At 33.3% G+C, this 23,043-nt stretch overlaps 2 protein-coding genes across 2 annotated transcripts; both read right to left on the bottom strand.

Annotated features, from left to right (window-relative positions):
- Positions 1-375: 375 nt before the first annotated feature.
- Positions 376-894, bottom strand: LOC131063070 (brassinosteroid-responsive RING protein 1-like). Its single transcript, XM_057996844.1, has one exon. The coding sequence runs from the start codon at positions 892-894 to the stop codon at positions 376-378; it is 519 nt and encodes a 172-aa protein (XP_057852827.1).
- A 9,528-nt stretch (positions 895-10,422) lies between these two features.
- LOC131063069 (brassinosteroid-responsive RING protein 1-like) lies at positions 10,423-10,941 on the bottom strand. Its single transcript, XM_057996843.1, has one exon. The coding sequence runs from the start codon at positions 10,939-10,941 to the stop codon at positions 10,423-10,425; it is 519 nt and encodes a 172-aa protein (XP_057852826.1).
- Between the last annotated feature and the right edge of the window lie 12,102 nt (positions 10,942-23,043).

The following is a 23,043-nucleotide window of genomic DNA, read 5'->3' as shown; positions in this document are numbered from 1 at the left end:
AAACTAAAATGCAGCTTGAGTTTATCTGAAGGTAGACATGATTTAGAGGTCAGACATTACCCCAAGAGGCAAAATAATACTCTTTTAGAAATTTTACTGACCTTTAAATCGAACGTGTAAAAGAAAGGTGAAAATATCTATCTTAAACATTTAACCATGGTCAAATGCAAACAACCATGCTTCAATCCACATTGTGCCATCTGTGGTGCACCTTAATGTTGTGTAACAGAAAAAAACCAGCACCAAGGAAATTCTGTTAACTTCTGTGTTGTGGTCATACTATCGGCTGTATAAAATCTACTCATCATTTACATCATTTCTTTTCTAATCATCAAACCCATATTCAATTTTACAACCAAAAATGCCATTTCTGTGCTAAAATGAAATGACCAAATCTCCACCTCCGAATAGAAAGGAGATCCAATCTTCATGATTGTTATCTTGGCTCTGATGAACAATTTCTTTCTGTGCAATCAGAGGACATCTGCAGAGAGGGCATGTAGTCTGATGGTGATCAATCCACTTATCCAAACAATCCCTATGAAATATATGAGAGCAATTACAAAACTCCCGAATTTCATCATCTCTCTCCAACGAGTTTAAGCAAACAGCACACATAACATCCTCATCAATCTCACCATAACTATCTGCAAAACTCTGAAATTTGATGACATGCAATTTATTTCTAACCATGTCACCATCTAAAGGCAACGAAAGGACAGAAGGGATTTCTTGAAATTCTCTCTGCCCATTGCTTTCATGGCGTACTGGATTGCTCAGCCCAACAAAAGAAAGAAGATAGCACATTGTATTGTCTATAAAAGCAAACACAAATGCTAAGCAACGCAGCAGTCTTCCTATAAGGAAACCATGGTGGCCTGCAGGAAATTCCATGGCATAGCAAAATTTGCAGACTCAAATCCAATGTACAAATTTCAGTGCTTTGTCTAAACTAGAAGAGGGGATATTTATATTTCAAATTTTGCCTTTTGCCAGCGAATCCCTTAGATAAGGAGATCATCGTGGAAGAAAATTTTGGAGACATAATTCTCACGGTAAGTGAAAAACCCTAAAATCTACCTTAATCCCTTCAATTATCAAATATTATTGCACATATAAGAGATAGTTATGATTGGATTTGGAATGATCATTTTAAGTTTAGAGAAGTCAATGGGGTGGTTTTGTTAGCCAGCTCACAGTTGTCAGCTATGAATATCCTGAAAGATTCAAAAACACTCACAAGCTGAAAGAAAATTAACACAAACTCGGAATTGAATAAAAAACCAAAACCTATACAAACTGTAATATTGATATTGAAAACTTAAATAAAATAGTTACAAAGGCTGTCTTTTATAGACAAGCAAACTTCTCCAACGAATGATGAGGAGAAAGAATAAAACAAAAAAAACAATAAAACTAAAAAACTGTTTTTCCTAAAACAAGGTCAAAAAAACAGAAAGCATGGTTTTGTAAACTCCAACGCATCATTCCAATCTTCTCTCCAGCATAGCGATCACGTCTTCATATCCGTAGGCTATTATTTTATTGAATGTATTTTGACAAGATTTTTCAATAAAAGGAGGAAGGCAGATTGTAATGCAGCTAGTCGACCACTTGTCATGGTTATGGATCAAATGTTGCACGTTGGCTTCTTGTCTGGACCTTGAAAAAAACATACAACCCGTTCCTTGAAGTTATCTGCACTTTTATATATTAGTGGTTGAGTACATAATAGATCATAGAATACAAGAAACAAAGATTAATATCAAGTTTTGCGTAGGATGGTCTGGAAGACTTGTGATGGCAAGCGACACAGGATAAACAAAGACAAAATCAAAAAGCAGAAATAATAGAACAGAGAGATAGATTGAAAAAGATCTATATTATCTAATTTATCTATATTATGGTGTTATCTAATGATCTTTGTGGTGCTTGAACTTTATTGGTTTAGCAATCACATAGTTTTCATTGATATCTATATTTCTTTTGTTCAAAAAAAGCTCTTCACTCATCATATGTGCAAGTATGTTTGATATTCAATGCTTTATGTCTTCATTTTCTCTAAGTATGTCTTTAATTCATTGTAAATGTTCATGCTTCCCTCCTCAAAAATATCAAAAACTAGATCTTTAAGCCTTCAAATTAATGTTCGTGACATGTCTTCAATACACCTTCATTTTAAGTACAGTATTGTCATCTTCAAAACAACAACAAATCTTTTTATCTTTCATAACATCTTTGATGTTGATATAAAAACCCTTAGATTTAAAATCATCTTCATAACTATTCCTCTATCACTTTCTAGATGCCATAGACTTCAATCATACTTCTATAAAATTATTCAAGCTACAAATAATATACAAAATTGTTTATATATATGTTTTGTTATATGTAATTTTATATTTGTTTATATCAACATTCACAGCTTTTATTCATGTCTATTCTTATGGAATTACTATGAGCCTTGTTATAAATACAATGAGTCGAATTCCCATTCAAAGTTTAGCAATCATAATTAATCCAGCCTGGATTAATGCACGGCAAAACCAACTTTGGTGTGGACGTCACTTATATGAGAGAAGTTTCAACTCGAATTTAAAGGCTTGTCAAGTTTGTTTTGGTGCACAGATTCAACAAATACAAACTTGAGAAGTTAAATGACTTAATAAAACCGTGAATAGAAGATTCCACCTTGTCTTATTGAATGTCCAATATTAACTCTACTAAACTGTGATATGCTAGCTGGCTTCTCTTTGACTATGAAAGCCTACATCAATACATAAATCAAAAGCATATCCTTGAGCATGTGAGAGACACATAAATTATAGATGGTAAAGTTTAAAATAAAAGTATCTTTGAACAACAGAAGTTCAATTATTCGCAGCATAGTCAAAAGATCATAACATCACCATAGTAATTATTATTTACAATATTTTGAGCGTTTGAAGATGCTTTGCCTCTTCACGTCTCATTCCTAAATCTTTTACACATTCTCCATTCAAATAATAATAAAGAACTCTTCTTTTGTTGTCCTCATCATCAAACTGACGGGTGAAATTTAATTATTTGAAAACAATATGCATTCTAGTTCTAGTGGTAGAATATTCAATAACAAAGAGGAGGTAGTTGTTAGACTTTAAATCATCGATCTTGTATTATGATTAGTTTATTATAAAATTACACTTGAAAACTCTCATCAAAAAGTGTAAGCCGAGTTGTAAGCTGAGTTGTAGAGTGTCCACACAAAGAACTATATACTTGTTTTAATATTTAAAATATTGTTTTTTACATCATATCAATAATAAATATTAATTAAAAGAAGGCTAAAAAATTATTCAATAAGAAATAAGTATCACGTAGTGGTAAGTACTTGCAGTTTAGATTTGTAATAGTAATTGAGTATCCTTTTTTTTTTGCAAACAATTAGCAAATAAAAGAGATTGAATGTTAATTATAAATTTAATTGAATCTTAAATTTAACACATAATAATCCCTAATTTTAATTTAACACTAATATTATTGTATAAATTTTTATATATAATATACTATATTATTGATTATATTATTTTATTATCCAATTTTTAATTTATTATGAAAATTTGACATTATAAATAATATTTTAATGAACCTAAAAGATAATGAGATGCAAAATATTTGAGCTATTTAGATTGGAGAAAAATAATTTTAATTAGATTAGAGAAACATAACTTTTATAATTTCCAAAGATAAAAAGTATTCATCTAAACTATTTAAAAATTATAAAAAAAAACATGAAAAGAAAAAATCCATAGTTCTAACTAACCTAATGGAAGTAGTAAAAAAGATTAAAAAAAAAATGGCCACAAGTCTAGAAGAGAAAAAAATTACACAACTCAATTAGTTTCCACTAAGTGATCCAACAAATGAGACATCTAAATGAAAAATCATCTTTTAATTCTTGTCTACATATATGTTGATCTATTAGGATAAGATATTTGATCATGTGTAAAATTGATGAGGAATATATAAAATTAACTCAATAAATTTGAATGAAAAAATTAACTTAATAATTTGAATAGAAGGTTTATCAAGATAAAAAGTATTGCTATATGATAAATCAGAACTTTATTCTTAAAATAGTAACCACTACAATTTACTTCTTACTGACTAGTTTTTTTTTCATATTGTCTATCCAACAATCAAATGCACATATGACATCAACATTGCTGTTGTCCTTCCCCACTTATTTAAATAAATAAAAATAATCAGAATGCATATTTGATTATATATATTAATTAATTAAAAATTAATGCTTTCTATTTTAAAAATAAATAAGTACGGTCTGTAGAAATTCTATTGCAGTCACTGATTATTAATCTCCTATCTCATAAAAATTATTTAACTGCTGAAAATAAATTTACAGCTGAATATCGAAAAATAACACAACTGCAACTTCACTAAAAAAATACGGAAAGAAATAAGCAACACAAGGACACAATATTTTTGGACAATCGTCCCTGGAAAAACCCCTAAGGGAAAACCAGTTCTGCAAATGGAAAATATATTAATCTTCAGCAATATAAGAATTACAAAAGAATTCCTTGCCTCTTACTGGCAGAACTCCAACAAACTCCTAATATCTCTTGCTGATATCCTCCACTGCTATATCAACGCTATCACTGCGCCTCTTGCTAACACTGCAAGACTATTTGCTATCACTGCAAATTCTTCTCAAGACTTCTTATTTTCCAAATGACCCATGACCCCTTTTTATACTACTTTATTGGAAAACCAACGGCTGAGATTAAGACAACTCAATTAATCAATAACTAATTTTGGTTATGAGGTGTCACCTAAAAAGAGCCACTATTAAATAACAATTTTTATTATCCTAACAACACTTGTTTGACAAAAACAACCATTTTCTAATTCTAGGTCAGGACGAACAGCTGTCCAAAACTACCCATAACTAATGTTGTTATTTCTGGGTAAGGACGAACAGCTGTCCAAGCTACCCATAATTAACACTCCCTCTTAGCGAGGAAGCTGTTCTGCACGACACCCATCTTATCTCTGAAGAAGATGAATTTTGCCTTCCCCAATGCCTTTGTCAGAATGTCTGCTACCTGCTCCTCTATAGGTATGTACTGTAGCTGAACAATCCCCCTCTGTACACAATCCCTGATGAAGTGATACCTGATGTCTATATGTTTCGATCTATCATGAAACACTGGATTCTCAGTCAACTTGATGCAACTCTGATTGTCGCAGTGTATCACCGTAGTCTCAACCTTCTGACCAAACAAGGCTACTAGCAACTTCCGAAGCCATATAGCTTCACATGTCGCCATGCTGGCTGCTATGTATTCTTCTTCTGATGAACTCAAGGCCACAGATTTTTGCTTCCTACTGAACCAAGAAACAACTCCTGATCCCAAGCTGAAACAACATCCTGAAGTACTCCTTTTGTCTGTTGTACTGCCTGCCCAATCTGCATCAGTATAGCCTATCAACTTGATACCTTCACCTCGAACATATCTGATCCCATACTCAACTGTACCATGAAGATAACGCAACACATGCTTAGCCGCCGTCCAATGCACTCTCTTTGGCTCTACCATGAACTAACTAAGAGAGTTTACTGCAAAGGCTATATCTGTCCTGGTGTTGACCAAATACATGAGCAAACCAATCAGCTGCCTGTATAGGGTGGGATCAACATCCTTTTCCTTGGATGCATCTACCTTCCTCCAATTAGTGATCATGGGTGTAGACATGGCTTTGCAATCTTCCATCTTGAATCTCTTCAAGATTTCAATGCAATATTTCCCTTGACCAAGGAAAATCTCTCCATCAGTCTGCCACACCTCCATGCCTAGAAAGTAGTGCATAAGTCCCAAATTCTTCATCTCAAACTCTTCTGCAAGGTCCCTCTTGCAATCCTCTATGAGTCCTAGCGCACCAGTAAGAAACAAGTCATCCACATATAGAACAAGAATGAGAACCTCACCCCCAACCACCAAGTAGTAGAGGTTCGCATCAGCCTCACTCTTCACAAAGCCCATTTCCTGCAAGTATGTATCAATGTGCTCATACCATGCTCTGGGAGCCTGCTTGAGTCCATATAAGGCTTTCTTTAATCTGCACACGTGGGTCTCTTTGTTGTGTGCTACAAAGCCTTCTGGTTGTTCTATGTATACCTCCTCCTTCAATTCTCCATTAAGGAATGTTGTCTTGACATCCATTTGATGGATCTGCCATCCCATCTGTGCTGCAAATGAGATTATAGCTCGTATAGAAGTATACCTGGCCATAGGAGCAAATGTCTCCTCATAGTCTATTCCCTCCTTTTGAGAGAACCCCTTGGCCACAAACCTCACTTTATATTTCTCAATGCTACCATCTGCACCATGCTTTATCTTGAAGATCCAGCGCGATCCAACTACTGCTCTATCAGTTGGTCTAGGCACTACCTCCCATACATCATTCTGCATTATTGAGTTATATTCCTCAACCATAGCATCTCTCCATACCTGATGCTTTGCAGCTTCCTGATAGCTGGAAGGTTCACTATCTACTAACTGGCTGACTAATGCCACATAGTCATTGAACTTGGCTGGTTGTCTCCTCTGTCTTGTACTGTTCCTAGGAGCTCCCACAGACTCCTGAGTATCCCTTTGTATGTCTTGAACCTCATGGTTCCTACTGCCAACTATAGAGGATGAAATATCAACCTCTATATCATCTAGATGAATATCCTGCTGCACCAGTTGCTCCATACTCTGTGAATCTTCACTACCTGAGTCTATGCTTGTACTAGTAACTGTACTTGAGCTTTGCTGTCCTTGACTTGGACTTGGAGCTTTCATTGGCTGCTCACTCCGATCATCTACTGGCAAATCTCTGGATCTTCTAAACGCCTTGTCCTCCATGAACTTGACATCACGTCTGACAATAATTCTTCTGGTCCCTGGAATGAACATCCTATATGCCTTTGAAGTTTCACTATACCCAACAAAGTACCCCTTCTCTGCAGTCTAATCTAACTTGGTACATGTGTCTCTAGGAATAAGGCAATATGCCAAACTCCCAAATATCCTGAAGTGACCAACATCTGGCTTCTTCCCCGTGAAAGCCTCCTCTGGTGTCATTTTCCCTAGTACCTTGTGTGGAACCCTATTCTGAATGTAGACTGTTGTACTACACGCTTCTGCCCATAAGTAGTGAGGCATGTCCTGGTCATGTAGCATAGCCCTTGCTGCCTCCGAAATAGAATGGTTCTTCCTCTCAGCAACTCCATTCTGCTATGGATTGTAAGGAACAGTCCACTCTCTCTTGATTCCTTCTCTGGTACAAAAATCCTGGAAGTCATTTCCTTTGTACTCGCCTCCATTGTCTGACCGAAGAACCTTTATCTTCCTTCCTGTTGAGTTCTCCACAAGAGCCTTGAACTCTTGGAAGCGACTGAAAACCTCATCCTTGGTCTTCAAGAAGTATATCCAGGTCTTCTTGGAGAAATCATCAATAAAGGTAACATAATACTCATATCCTCTGAGAGACTTTGTCGACATTGGTCCACATACATCTGAATGTACTAGATAAAAAACACCCGTAGATCTGGTGTCACTCCTTGGAAAAGATGCTTTTGCAAACTTTCCCAACACACATCCCTTACATACATCATCATGCTCTGTGCTCACCTCTGGAACACCTGTCACCATCTCACGAAGCAATCTAAGTGCTCCATGATGAATATGGCCCATCCTCCTATGCCATAGCTCTCCAAGATCTCTAGGGTTATTGTTGCTCATGAGTGCCTTAGGAGTATCAAACTGTAACCTATAAAGGCGACCACTCCTAACTCCAATAGATACAGGTGATTTCCAATCTTTATGCTTAATCAAAACATGCATCCCTCTAAAGAGAACATTATACCCTTTATCTTGAAGGACAGATACAGAAACCAAATTCATACCTAAGCCTGGCACATGCAACACATCATGAAGAGGAATTACCTTTCCATTCTCCCTCTGAAGCTGAACAGTCCCTTTCCCAACTGAGTTGAGCTTGGACAAGTTCCCCATAGAAATCTGGATTCTGGTGTTCTCCTCCTTGTAGCTGGAGAAGTACTCTCGAACTCTTGTCATATGAAATGACGCCCCACTGTCTATATACCATACACTCTGTGAGGTTGAGCTAATCATACAGGCTATGAGTGCAAACTCATCCTCCAATCTACTAGAGAGCTCCTCTGTACTTGTTGAAGCTGCCACTTGGTTCTTGCCCTTCTTATCTTTCTTCTTTTGTGGGCAATCGCTGACATAGTGGCCAAACTCGTGACAACCAAAGCACTTGACCTTAGATAGGTCCTTCTTCTTCTTTTCAAATTGTGAATTTGCTCCTTTGCTAGATCCCTTCTTTGTTTTCCCCTTTCTCGCTAGGGCAACATTTTCTTGTTCTACCTCACTTTTCTGACTCTTATTGTTGGCTCCATTGACAAGGCTTAGTCTAAGCTCCTCCTGAGTGAAATCACTCCAAAGTCGATCCCAACTTGGTAAGGTGTCTCGTCCATTAATAACTTGAACAAAGACATCCCACTGCTTAGAAAACCCATTTAGGGCTATTCTTACTAGCTCGTCTTCATTTGGCTTATCTCCAACAGCTGCTAACTCGTCCTTGACAAGTCTAAGCCTGGTGAGGTAACTTGTAACATCTTCTCCCTTGTTCATTCGGGTATTCCTCAATTTTTCTCTGAGAATCAGCTTCCGGTTAGTGGTAGCATTCTGGTACAAATCCAGAATGGCATCCCACATCTTCTTCGCTGTATCTAACTCTGCGATATGTGGAACAACATGATCCTTGACAACATCAAGGATTATCCTCCTCGCCTTGGCATCATCCTTCTTGTATGCTGCAAGTTGTACTGGATCTGTAGGTACAGCTACAGTACTGGTAACATATTCCTTGATACCATTCTCTTCCAGCAATAAAGAAATTCTGGCTTTCCAGACACCAAAATTTGAGGCACCATCCAATCTGTCCTGATCTCTCAAACCTGCTGAGGCCATCTCAAAGAAATAAAGGAAAACAATAACTCGAAAGAGGTCAAACTCAAATTTCTTTCCTTTGCTTAGGGTAAACCTTTTCTACCCTCAACAAAGCTCTGATACCATGTAGAAATTCTATTGCAGTCACTAATTATTAATCTCCTATCTCATAAAAATTATTTAACTGCTGAAAATAAATTTACAGCTGAATATCGAAAAATAACACAACTGCAACTTCACTAAAAAAATACGGAAAGAAATAAGCAACACAAGGACACAATATTTTTGGACAATCGTCCCTGGAAAAACCCCTAAGGGAAAACCAGTTCTGCAGATGGAAAATATATTAATCTTCAGCAATATAAGAATTACAAAAGAATTCCTTGCCTCTTACTGGAAGAACTCCAACAAACTCCTAATATCTCCTGCTGATATCCAAATTTTTCTCAAGACTTCTTATTTTCCAAATGACCCATGACCCCTTTTTATACTACTCTATTGGAAAACCAACGGCCGAGATTAATTCAAACCAACGGCTGAGATTAAGACAACTCAATTAACCAATAACTAATTTTGGCTATGAGGTGTCACCTAAAAAGAGCCACTATTAAATAACAATTGTTATTATCCTAACAACATTTGTTTGACAAAAACAACCATTTTCTAATTCTAGGTCAGGATGAACAGCTGTCCAAAACTACCCATAACTAATGCTATTATTTCTGGGTAAGGATGAACAGCTGTCCAAGCTACCCATAATTAACACGGTCAAATGTGCATCGAACTCATAAATGAGTAGAACCGTTTAAAAAATATTTAAAAAAATTCTCAATAGTACCAGCTGATATAAAAATCTCTCCATAAAACTAAAGCCATGAAAAATTTAAAATACAATCTTCTATTTAAATATAGTGTATGTCTCCAAGCATTGACAACTTTTAGTTCATTTATTCAGGAAACATAAGCATTATTATTTTAATTATAAAAGATGACAGATAAATAAGTGGAACGAAGAATATTGAAATATTGTTACTCAAACTAAAATGTAGCTTGAGGTGGCCATGATTTAGAGATCAAACGTTTCCCCAGGAGGAAAAATAATTCCCTCAAGTACATGAAATAAAGCCTTTCAATACAACGCTTAAAGGGATTTTCTGACCTGTAAAAAAGCAGGTGAAAAAATCTATCTAAAACATTTGACAGTGGTCATATGCAAACAACAATGCTTTAATCCACATTGTGCCTTCTGTGATAGACCTTCCAGTTTCGTACCAAGGAAATTTTGTTAAATGCTGTGTTGTGGTCAAACTATTGGCTGTATAAACTCTTGCTCATCATTTCTTTAGTAATCATCAGACTCATATTCAATTTTACAAGCAAATTCCCCATTATTGTGCTAAAATGAATTGACCAAATCTCCACCTTCAAATAGAAATGAGATCCAATCTTCATCACTGTGATCTTGGCTTTGATGAACTATTTCTGTTTGTTCAATCAGAGGACATCTGCAGAGAGGGTATGTAATCTGATGGTGATCAATCCATTTATCCAAACAATCCCTATGAAATTTGTGAGAGCAATTACACAGCTCCCGAATTTCATCATCTCTCTCCAACGAGCTCAAGCAAACAGCACACATAACATCGTCTTGAATCTCCCCACAACTCTCTGCAAAACTCCGAAATTTGATGACAGGCAATTTATTTCTAACCATGTCACCATCTGATGGCGATGAAAGCACAGAAGGGATTTCTTGAGATTCTCTCTGCCCATTTCTTTCAGGGCGTAGTGGATTGCTAAGCCAAAGAAAAGAAACAAGATAGCAGATTGCACGATCTATACAAGAAAACACAAATGCTAAGCAACCCAGCAGTCTTCCCATAATGAAACCATGGTGGCCTGCAGGAAATCCCATGCCTTAGCAAAAAGTGCAGACTCAATTCCAATGTACAAATTTCAGTGCTTTGTCTACTATAGAAGGGGCATATTTATATCTCAAATTGTGCCTTGACCAGAGAATCCCTAAGATAAGGAGATCATTGTGGAAGAAGATTTTGAAGACCTAACTCTGAGGGTAAGTGAGAAACCCTAAAATCTACCTTAATCCCTTGGAACTATCAAATTTTATTGCACATATAAGTGAATGTAAAGATTGGATTTTGAATGGTCTATGTAAGTTTAGAGAAGTCAATGGAGTGGTTTTGTTAGCCAGCTCAGAGTTGTCCATTATGAATATCCATGGTGGGAAGAAGTAGCAGCTATTATTTTATTGAATGTATTTTGATCCACAAGATTTTTCAACCAAAGAAGGAAGACAGATTGTAATGCAACTAGCCGACCAGTTGTCATGGTTTTGTATTAGATCTTGCACGTTGGCTTCTTGTCTGGACCTTTAAAAAAAATATAACCCATTCCTTGAAGTTATCTGCAGTTGTTATATTTTAGTTGTTGAGCACATCATAGATCATAGAATACAAGAAACAAAGATTATTATCAAGTTTTGCGTAGGATGGTCTAGAAGACTTGTGATGGGAAAGACAAAGACAAAACAAAGAGCAGAAAGAACAGAAAGTAGAACAGAGATATAGACTGAAAATGATTTGTCTTTCTGTACATATAAATAAGAGAACATACAATTCTGTTTTACAAAACAAAGCTGCTAATCTTCAATTCCGCACATTTATAAATCCATGTTTTAACTGCAAACCGGCTGATATCCTGCTGTTGCTACAGCAATATCTTTCTGTGCTCCCGTTTCTCTTATACTCTAAGATACATTTAAACTGTCCTCATGTTCTGGGTATATGGCAAGGAAAAGGATTCAAAAACAGAGATATTAATAGGTCTTAAATTTCTCATTAAAACTTTGTCCTATGTGCATTCAACGGAGGCAAAGATAGAGTCGAGAGTTGGAGAAAATGAATAACCACATTCTTGAAAAGATTAAAAAAAGGGAGAGTTATGCAGAGGCATAAGTGAGGTTAGCTGTGATTAGTTTACAATATTTCTTCTTAATCACAACCCGTCAGTCATATTCAAATTATCTGTTTGGTGATCAAAACATTTTCTTCCTAGGGTTTCAGTAAAGATATAGTATACTATTTTTCAGACATGCAATGTTCCAAAAAGATTTTTACATTATTGATCAGCTTTCTAATGAAATGATAGCATGTGTCAATGTCTTTGTTTCTTTGATGGGAAACTAAATTTTTGATAGTGCTATCACTGAGTTGTTGTTACATTAGATCTTTATTGCCTTTTTGTGTTCATATCTCAATTCTTTCAATATTATTCTCAATCATATTGCTTGGCATAGTGTGCTTGTATTTCTACATACTCTTCTTAACATGACCTAAAATACTCTTCCTATAATTTATACTCCTTATATAATCATTATTACCATATCTTATCAGCTTGAAATCATTTTTGCCTTGAGTAAAAAAAATCCATAGTTCCTCGTTCTATTAACATATTTCAAAATCCATTCCTTGCTTGTCAATGAGAAACTTTTGGAGACTCCATGAACCTTGAAATTAGACTAACAACAAACAAAATGTCTGCCCTTGTGGTTGTGAAATACATAATTGAATAAAATTTAGACCAAGAAAATACCTCATTAAACCCAAACCAGTCATCTCAAATTTCTTTTCCATAGCATCTTTGAATATGTCAATTGATAAATCAGCTGTGAATATCTAGTCATTAACATACAAAGACACAATTATAATCTCACCTTGCTTTGTGGAAAATAGGGGTCCCACAAGGAGTAACAACAACCAGAACCAGCACACACAACAAAAAACTAGAACCATCCAAAGACAAAAAATTAACAAGAACACAAAAGTGAAAAATGACCAGCACTATTAGGCATCAAGTCTTGTTCAGCGCAAAGCTTTGACATCATAAGAGATGAGGTTTGGATGTGCCCCACACAAATTAGGTGGAATGGATACCCTCAGTCCGTGACATTTGATTGAAAAAATTTCAGTCTAAGATTCATGTTCCTATCCAGCATACAATTAAAATTACTTTTTAAATGAAAAAATCATCGAAAAGATAGCACTGAATCAAATTCCCATTCAAAAATTAGCCATCATTATTAGTCTATCCATGACTAATATACATGATTAATGTAGCAAAACCAAATTGGTTGTGGATGGGACACGTGGCAAGCTACATCCCAGAGAAGTTTAAACTCAATTTTAACGACATCTTAAGTTTCTTTGGGTGCACAGATTCAACAAAATATAAAAAGCTGATGGACCTTGGAAATAACTAAGGGAACAAAGACTGAAACTTAGACGTGTCAATGGCTACCAAAACACTCAGTCAAGTGAATAAAACAAATAGTGTAGCTCTATGATGGCTCAAGTTTGACCATGACTTTATACCCACACATGAAATGACTAGTCAATTGAATTGAATACGAATCTCGTTCCAGTAATAGGTTGTGGACGCGAGGTAATAGTAAATAATGGCTTTAATAATAAATCGTGACTTACCAAAGTAGATCCAAAATGCTCGCTCAATCAAAATATATAGGCACTTTGGGATCCACTAAAGACTTGGACTTAGAACATCACCAAATCTAGACATGAGTTAATCATTGAACTAGACCTTCTAAGTCGTTTTAGCTCTGATAACCGCTTCAATCTCTTGTTTTACAGAGGTAAAGATGCATATAAATCAAATCTGATTATACATACTCTTGGGTCTATGTATACAGTTCGATTTGATTTATTTTATATTTTGTATATTTATTATTATAATGAAGAAAATTAATTAATTTTTAAAGTTTTAAAAAGTTTTGTAAGATATGAAATTTAGATCATATAATAACTGTGAAAATAAGTTTATCAATACGAATGTGATAATTTTTGAAAGAAAATATAAGTGAACAACTATAGATTTCAGATTATACTCAAATTATGTTATGATTACAATAAAATTTAGAATTTAAAAAACATAAAATATACTACAAACAAAGTATTAACATCCATTTAAAATAGATGATAACAATTTCAATGGAAATATTAAATAATAAAAATATTTCTAGGGAATGAAATAGAATTGTAGATTGTCTGGTCAAATGGACATATGATGTAATGTAAGGTTGGAATATTTCGGACAGTGCACATTTGCTTTTGGATTTATCTTAATGTTAGAACAATTAATTTGGAGGATAAGAATACGTGATTCATTGTGTTTTACTCGACTATTATTCATTCATATATTGTAACTCTCATTTATTTTTAATAATTTTTTATTATTTATAAAAAAAACTAAAAAAACTCTTAAACTCTTAAACTAAAAATAAGGATATAAACACAAAATAAAATTCATCAATTCTAAAAGAGTTAAAATCTGTATGAGAAGTAAAAGAAAAACATTACTCTTAATATCTCTTGCTCTAAAGACATTAAATGACTTGCATTAAACCGTCCATAGGTGACTCCACCTTGCCCTATTCAAGATCAAATAATAAGTCTAGTAAACCATGATAGAATAGCTGGCTTCTCTTTGAGCATGAAAGCCTACATCAATTGATAAAATAAGCATGTCTGAGCATGTGAGCGACAAATAAAATATAGAAGTTAATTATTAAAACAGAAGTTATCTTTGAACAAGGGAAGTTCAATTATTCATAGCATAGTCCAAAGATCATAAAATCGCCATAATAATTATTAAAAAATAAAAAGTTTAAAGCTTACATATAATACGCACGATAAGATGCGAGTTGTATGGAAATGATAATATAGTTCATAGAAAGTAACTTGTTCTTGTAGTTTCTAAAGTAAATTATATGGCCTTAAGCATTTCATCTAATGCTTATTCTTTATTCAAGCAATTTTCTATAAGACTTATTCTGGAAAAACAAAACAATATTGCTGTGCAGAAATCCGAATTTCCTTACAGATGGTGCTACTAAAGGAACCATGCATATTCTTGGTACTATCATCTGCGATAAAAATGATGGGGTACTTACTATCTCCTATCACAAATGAAGGTGAAAAAAAAATATATTGTTTAATGTAGAAATATTTTAAAAGTATTGTTTAAATTTAGAAATAATTGAAAATTATATGTTTCATAAATTTGTTTTTAAAAGTATTTAAGAAGAACATTTAAAAAAATAATAAAAACAATTATATAATTTATAACGATATCATAATAAAAATATTAAAAAAATAATAAAATATAATAATAATATAATTGAATCGATTGTACAACTTGAATTGGCCTAGTGGTTGAGAATTTGTGCTCTTGAAATAGGCCTATTACCTATCAAAAAAAAATATAATTGAATCGATTCAAACTAAGAAGTTACATAAGTGTTGATTATATTGCAAATTTTAGGGGTAGCTACTATTTCCCTATCTATGCATACACAATAAAACAAAGCATGAAGAATGAATTAGGGCATGTTAGCCTTGGTGGATTTGAATACAAAGCATGAAGAATGAAAAAAAGAGATTTTTTATTTGTTTATTTAAAGTATATTTTACTATTGGCATAGACATATAAATTGTTTTAATATTAAAACATTGGTTTTCACCTTATACCAAATATAAATTTTATTTACAAATGAGTTTATTTGTCTTCTCAAAATTAAAATTAAGAAAAAGGAATAATTTGATATAAATATAAATGATTTTGATTTTGTGTTATGCTATTTATAGATGAATAAGATTAAATCTTGGCCTTCATAGTAAATAAGATTTCACAATAAATGATAGTTTTCTTTGAAGAGGTTGTGGAAAATAGTGGAGATCTCATCGTATATTAGATGTCTAAATACAAAATCTTCTTCTAATTCTTGTTCATTATTGTGAATTATATAGATATGTTGATCAATTAAAATAACGTATTTCATCATGTGTAAATTTGATGAACAATAAATAAAATTAACTCAAAAAAATTCAAACTAAAAATCAATTTAATATTCATAGGATACAATATCATAGAAGATGCCTTCATATATATATTTTTTTGGAATGAAAGGTGTATCGAGATGAAAAAAATTTCTATAGCATACATTGAAAAAAATTGTTATATGATATATTTTATTTCTTATCTATTAGAGAATTTTTTTTGGTATTGTCTATCTGGCAATCAGGATGCATAATTGGTTATATTTATTAATGAATTATCATGGTTATTACTTGCCTTTTTAGTATTGCAATTTAATTATTGAATAGTTATAACTATAATTATTATTAAATCTTAATTTTAACTTTAATGATAATGATTATATTGAATAATAACTAAAATTATAATTATGATTTAATTATTATAGAAAGTTAAGGTTGCAATTCATTACTGAGATTATAATAATCTTAATTAATAATTATTTAGTTAAAATTATCAAATGATTATAAAATAAAAAAATAATTAATTAAAACTAGAGTTCTAATATAATTAATCAAAATACTTATGATCATAAATTATAATAATTTTACATGTAGAAATTGATCCCCATGGCTATCTAGCACTTGTTCCACCTAGCACTTGTTCCACCTTGTTCTAGATCAACTGTTAATGTGTTATTACTAGCCTATATATATATAAATATATATAAAAAAAGCCGAGAGATATCTAGGCTTTCATTTATTAATTTATTAATTTTAAGTTAAATTTTGAAATGAAAGCCTCGATATCTCTCAACTTTTTTTATATATATTTCTATATATATAGGCTAGTATCATTCGTAGGCGCAATTGTAAAGAAATTAAATTACTTTATTTTCAAGCAATAAAATTAAGTTTTTGAAATAGTACAATATTATCTAGAGTCTGTCCTCTCTTTCTTCCTAATTCCCTTTCTTTATCGGTCTTGATTTCACACATATACATTACATTTTTTAGGGTTATGACTCTTCACTTTGTTTAGTGCAACTCTACATTTAATTAACTATGATTAAAATATTTAATTTTAATCACTTTAACCTTTAGAATTCAAATAATAATAGTCTTCCCGTGCTGGCAATCCTCGTGCTTGTATTTTTTATGGAAATTGGTTCCACGATTTGGATATTTCTTTAATCACTCTTTAATTTGTATTTTTTGGATTGAGCTTCGCCACGTGGCACCTCTTGGTTTGCTTGGAATCCACCTAGACCCACCACCAGACCCTGGCTCTTCCTTGTCGTTGGGTCGCGATGGGTAACAGTCGAGCTATTTCTCATTGCGGTCCAGCGACAACCGTCAGATTACAGGTCAACTGCTCGATCTTTAGGGTCCTTGGTTACTTAGCCACCGCCACTTCACGATCTGCACTAACTATCTGCTTTAACCACCTGCCCTATCCCACCGCTAGTGGTTTGTCGCTGGGTCATGATTATTAAGGTTCACGCAACTTTCCATTTTGGTATCACGACAGCCGTTGGATCATCTCCTACCTACTCACCTGTTAATTGGCCTGCAAACCCCTGGCATGTGTCACTTCCTGATTTGTCTGCACATCGGTTGGGCGCCACCTAATCTACCACCTAACCTTGAGCTGGGTCCGTCACTAGACCTGGGTCCACCAAGTGGCACTTCTTGGTTTGCTCGAAATCCACCTAGGTGCCACCTAACCTAACACCTATCAGCCACCTCAATACCGCTGGACCCACTGTTGGACCTTGGTTCTTCTTTGTCACTGGGTCATGATTGGTTATCGTCGAGCTAATTATCATCATGGATCAACGACCACTGTCGATCTTCCTTGGACCTTCTCGACCTTTACTTCTGAGCCCCGCCATGTGTCTTCTTCTGCATGGCGTGCGGATCCACCTGTTCACCACATCATCTACCACTTCACTACTGCTGAACCCACCATTGGACCGAAGCTCTTTTTTGTCGTTTATCCATGATGGGTAACTGGTGAGTACTTTCTGATCAGGGTACAATGACCATCATCGATCTTCCTCTGATCTGCTCGCTCTTTATCTCATTCTTTACTACACATGCTTTGTCGCTAATCCACCGTGAGTAAGCAGCAAGCATCTTCCCATTGCGGATCAGAGACCACCATTGGATCATCTGCCCAATCGTCAGAACAACCTGACTTGTTCCGCTGCGTGGCACCTCCTGGTTTACTCAGAATCCAACTGGGCGCCACCTGACCTGTCACCTGACTACCATCTCATCACCACCGGACCCAGCACTGGACCCTGGCTCTTTTTTTTCGTTGGGTCGCAATGGGTAATTGTCGAGCTATTTCTCATTGCGGTCCAGTGACAACCATTAGATTATAGGTCAACCACTCAATCTTTAGGGTCCTTGGTTACTTAACTGCGGCCACTTCATCGTCTACACTAACTATCTACTTTAACCGCTTGCCCTGGCCCACCGCTAGTGGTTTGTCACTGGGTCACGATGATTAAGGTTCACACAACTTTCCATTGCGGTATCATGACAATCATTGGATCATCTCCAACCTGCTCACCTATTAATTTGTCTGTAGAGCCCTACCATGTGTCACTTCCTGATTTGTCTATGCATCAGCTGACCGCCACCTAATCTGCCACTTGACCTTGAGCTGGACCAGCCATTGGAACTAGACGCACCACGTGGCACTTCTTAGTTCGCTTGAAATCCACCTGGGTGCCACCTAACCTCCCACATGTCAGCCACCTCAACACCACCGGACACACCATTGGACCTTGGTTCTTCTTTGTCGATGGGTCACGATGGGTAACCGTCGCCCTAATTCTCATTGCGGATTAGCAACCACCGATGATCTTCCTCGGACCTGCTCAACCTTTACTTCTGAGCCCCGCTACGTGTCTTCTTCACATTGGCACCACTGGACCCAGGCTCTTCTTTGTCGCTAATCCGCGATGGGTAACAAGTGAGTAGTTTCCCATCGCGATACAATGATCACCATTGATCTTCCTCCGATCTGCTAGCTCTTTACCTCATTCTTTACTGCACATGCTTTGTCACTGATCCGCGATGAGTAACCAGCGAGCATCTTCCCATTGCTGATCAGCGATCACCGTTGGATCATCTGCCCGACCGTTAGATCTGCCTGACTTCCTTGACCTTTGATCTCCACTTTGCTGCAAAACTTGGGCGTCTCAAGATGTGTGCACGTCCAGTCCATTGGGCGCTCAGCTGCTTCTTGTCAAAAGCCTTTAAGCTTTAGACACTAAAGATATATGTAGATTTGTATTTAAATATTAAAAATTTCCTCCCCACTACCAATGTGGGATAAAGGCTTAGGGTTCAATTTGGTATAGTGGTTGGGATAAAGGTTTAGGGTTCAATTTGGTACAGTGGCTAATTATGTTTATGGTAAGAGAAAACTTTGGTTTAGTGTTGAATTAACTCTAAGGTTAAATTCTAATTTTGTTTAGTGTTATGGTTAGGGTTTACTTTGATTTGAGATTATCATTAAAGTTGGTTGTGCTATGTTTATGGTAAAATTTTGTTTAGGGTTAGAGTTAAGATTCAATATGGTTTTCTATTTAATCAAGTTAGGGATAGGGTTCAATTTGGTTTAGTGTTAAGGTTATAATAGAATTATGTTTATATTTAGGGTTATGATTCAATTTGGTTTAGCATTAGGGTTTAATTTTAGTTTAATATTCAATTTAGTCTAATATTGAACACTAATGTATGATTCAATTTGGTTTATCATTAGGGTATAGTTTTAATTTAATATTGAACACTAATGCTAAAGCAATTCAGTTTGGTTTAGGTGTAGGGTTGTGATTGAATTTGTTTTAAGATTAGAATCATGGTTCAATTTGGTTTAGTATTAGGGTTTAGTTTTATTTAGTGTTAGTTTTCAATTTTATTTAAGATATAGATTTAATTTGGTTTAGTGTTAGGGATCAATTTGGTTTAGTGGAAGGATTAGCCTTAGGGTTCAACTTGCAATATAGTAAGGGTTGAGATTAAAAGAATTAATCCTAATTAAATAATAGCCCCTATTATGATATTTTAATCTCAACCATTAAAATACAATTTATCAATTAATTCTATTATCAATTAAGTTTGGGTTAGTGTTCGCTTTAGAATAATAATTTTTTCGGTAATAATTTAATTTAAACTTTATTGAATGTTTATATGTTAAATTAACGAATAATAAAAATAAAACTTTTCTAACATTAATAGAAAAATGTCATATAAATTATTTAAATTAAATTTCATAGAAAGTAATAATTATTTTTACCTAAATAATTTAAGTTCAATAAGATTACTTCAACATTTTAAAAAATTAAGTTGACCCTCACTAAAGGCAAGCCCAAAGTAAAATCTAACCGTTATAAATCTATAATCTTGATTGAACCCTAAAACTAATCCTAATTCAATGATAAATATGTTTAATTAGGTTTAGTTTTAGAGTTGGTTTAGGACTCCATGAACAATTTACTTAAGAGTTAAGGTTATTACAATTTATTTAGGGTTAGGGTTCAATTTATTTTATTTTTGGAGTTAAATTCAAATAGAGAATAAAAATTGCCATTGGGATTATAAACAAAATTATGATTTAACATCAACCAAATTATGCAGATATTTAAGCAAGCATATTTCTTATACTTTGGTTCATGTTGATGAAATGAGTGATCATACTAATGTATGACAAAATTCATTAAGAGAAGTTATATATTTGGTTAATACAGTTCTCAAATGATAATATAATTAATATTTGGATAATGATAATATAATTAATGTTTGGATAGTAGTTGAGGACACTTCTCTTTTGTGCATATCAAATAAAATGATAAAGCTAGAGATATGAAGAAATGCATATTTGGTGTCATGGTTAGGATTTAATTCGGAATAGGGTTCAATTTAGTATCCGGCTCAATTTAATTTAGTGTTAGAGTTCCATTGTATTTAGAGTTATGGTTCAATTTTTTTTTACATAATTTTCTTTAACATTTTGCTCCAATCTAGTATAGGGTTATGATTAAATTTTTTATAAAACTCAATTTCAATTTAAGGTTTATTTTTAGTTTTGTTTACTATTAGGGTTAGGATACAATTATGTTTACATGAGGGTTATGGTCTTGAGATTTGGTTTAGTGTTAAGATTTTATTTGGCTTATAATTTAGACGTGGTTTGGTTTAGGGTTAGGGTTCACTTTGGTATAAAGTTTGTGTTTTAGCATTCAACTTGGTTTAGTGTTCGGTTTAGTTTGGTTTAATGTAAGGTTGAAATTTATTTAGGCTTAGTTTAAATTTATATTAGGATCAGTGTATAATAGCATTTAAGGTTAAATTTAAATTTTGTTAAGGGATTAGGTAAGGGTTCAATTTGGTTAAGGATTTGGATTTAATTTGGTTTAGAGTTAGGTTTTAATTTTGATAAATATTTAATTAGGTTTAGGTTGAGGTTTAGGGTTTAATTTAAATTAGTGTCATGGTATAGGGTTAGTGCTCAATATGGTATAGTATTTAGCTTGGTTTAGTTATGAGATTTAATTTGGTTTAGTTTTATAGTTAGTATAATTTAGTCTATTGTTTTGATTTAAATTAGTACATGGTTAGGATTTAATTAGGAATAGGGTTCAATTTAGTATAGGGCTCAATTTAATTTAGTGTTAGAGTTCCATTGTATTTAGAGTTATGGTTCAATTTTTTTTATGTTCAATATTGATTTATAGTTTTATTGTTAGAGTATAATTTTCTTTAAGATTTTGCTCTAGTCTAGTATAGGGTTATGGTTAAACTTTTTATAGAACTTAATTTGTTTGTGTTAGTCTTAGGGTTAAATTTAAGGTTTATTTTTAATTTTGTTTACTATTAGGGTTAGGGTACAATTATGTTTACAAAATAAACTATTTGACATTATGTTGAATAATTGTTAAGGTTATCAAGATAATATAGCATTAGGCAGCTTTCATACTTTGAAATTTGTAATTGCATAACTTTATACGAAATATATAGAGGATATTTATAGAAACATATGGAAAGTTAAGTTGGCTAGATATAGGAGTTGGCTAAATTTCTTGGACTTCTTCACTTATTTCTTTCTACAAGTACTATGTTTGAAAATATTCCACTTTTTATCTTATGCAACAAAATGTATGATCATAAATTAATCAAAAAACTAATGTTCTAAATTAATCATAAATTTCTTGGACTTCTTAATTAAAACTAGAGTTCTAATATAATTAATCAAAATACCTATGATCATAAATTATAATAATTTTACATGTATTAATTGATCCCCATGGCTATCTAGCACTCGTTCCACCTAGCACTTGTTCCACCTATTCTAGATCAACTGTTAATGTGTTATTATTAGGGGTTTTGGGTACAATGTATGGGTCTCCTAGTGATTGAGGGTTTAAAGATTTCCCGTGTTTTTGATTTTATTTCTTCATGTATGTAATTATTATTTCTATATTAATATATATTATTATCTTCTATATTAAAATTATTATATTTATAATTACATAACCCAATTAACTCTAAATCTAAACTTACTTGTACTATAAATAAAATTGAGACCACAAGAAATCAACATTACAATTTTATAATAATTATGTTTTAATTAGGGTTTACCTTTACTAAGGATCAAATTATTTTTTATTTTATAAATGTATCTTATTAAATTTAAATTATTTAGGTTAAATAAATTATTAATTTCCCTTTAAATCGATTTAAATAATTTAAATGAAAAATATTATTAAATTTAGAAAAGTATTATATCTGGAGGGAAATTTTGATTCCCTCTAGATATATGTATTGGTTGCATGAGATTTTAATATTAATAAAATTATAGTGGTTCGCCACTTTTATAGAAAGTACAAAAAACATTGAACAATGTTTTATATAAAAATATTTATTAGTTTACATTTCATTTGATTTCAAATAAATTATGTGTTGCAGAACAATGTTTAATATAAAAATATTTATTATTTTACATTTCATTTGATTTCAAATAAATTATGTGTTGCACTTGACAATGCTATTGATATATATAAATATATTATTGAGATATCGAAGCTTTAAATTTACTATTATTTCAAAAACTTAATTTTATTGCAATTGCGCCTGCAAAGCCTGGATATCTC

Source organism: Cryptomeria japonica, chromosome 11 (genome assembly GCF_030272615.1).
Source record: "Cryptomeria japonica chromosome 11, Sugi_1.0, whole genome shotgun sequence".
Taxonomy (NCBI): domain Eukaryota; kingdom Viridiplantae; phylum Streptophyta; class Pinopsida; order Cupressales; family Cupressaceae; genus Cryptomeria; species Cryptomeria japonica.
This window is presented reverse-complemented; position numbering and strand designations above follow the sequence as displayed.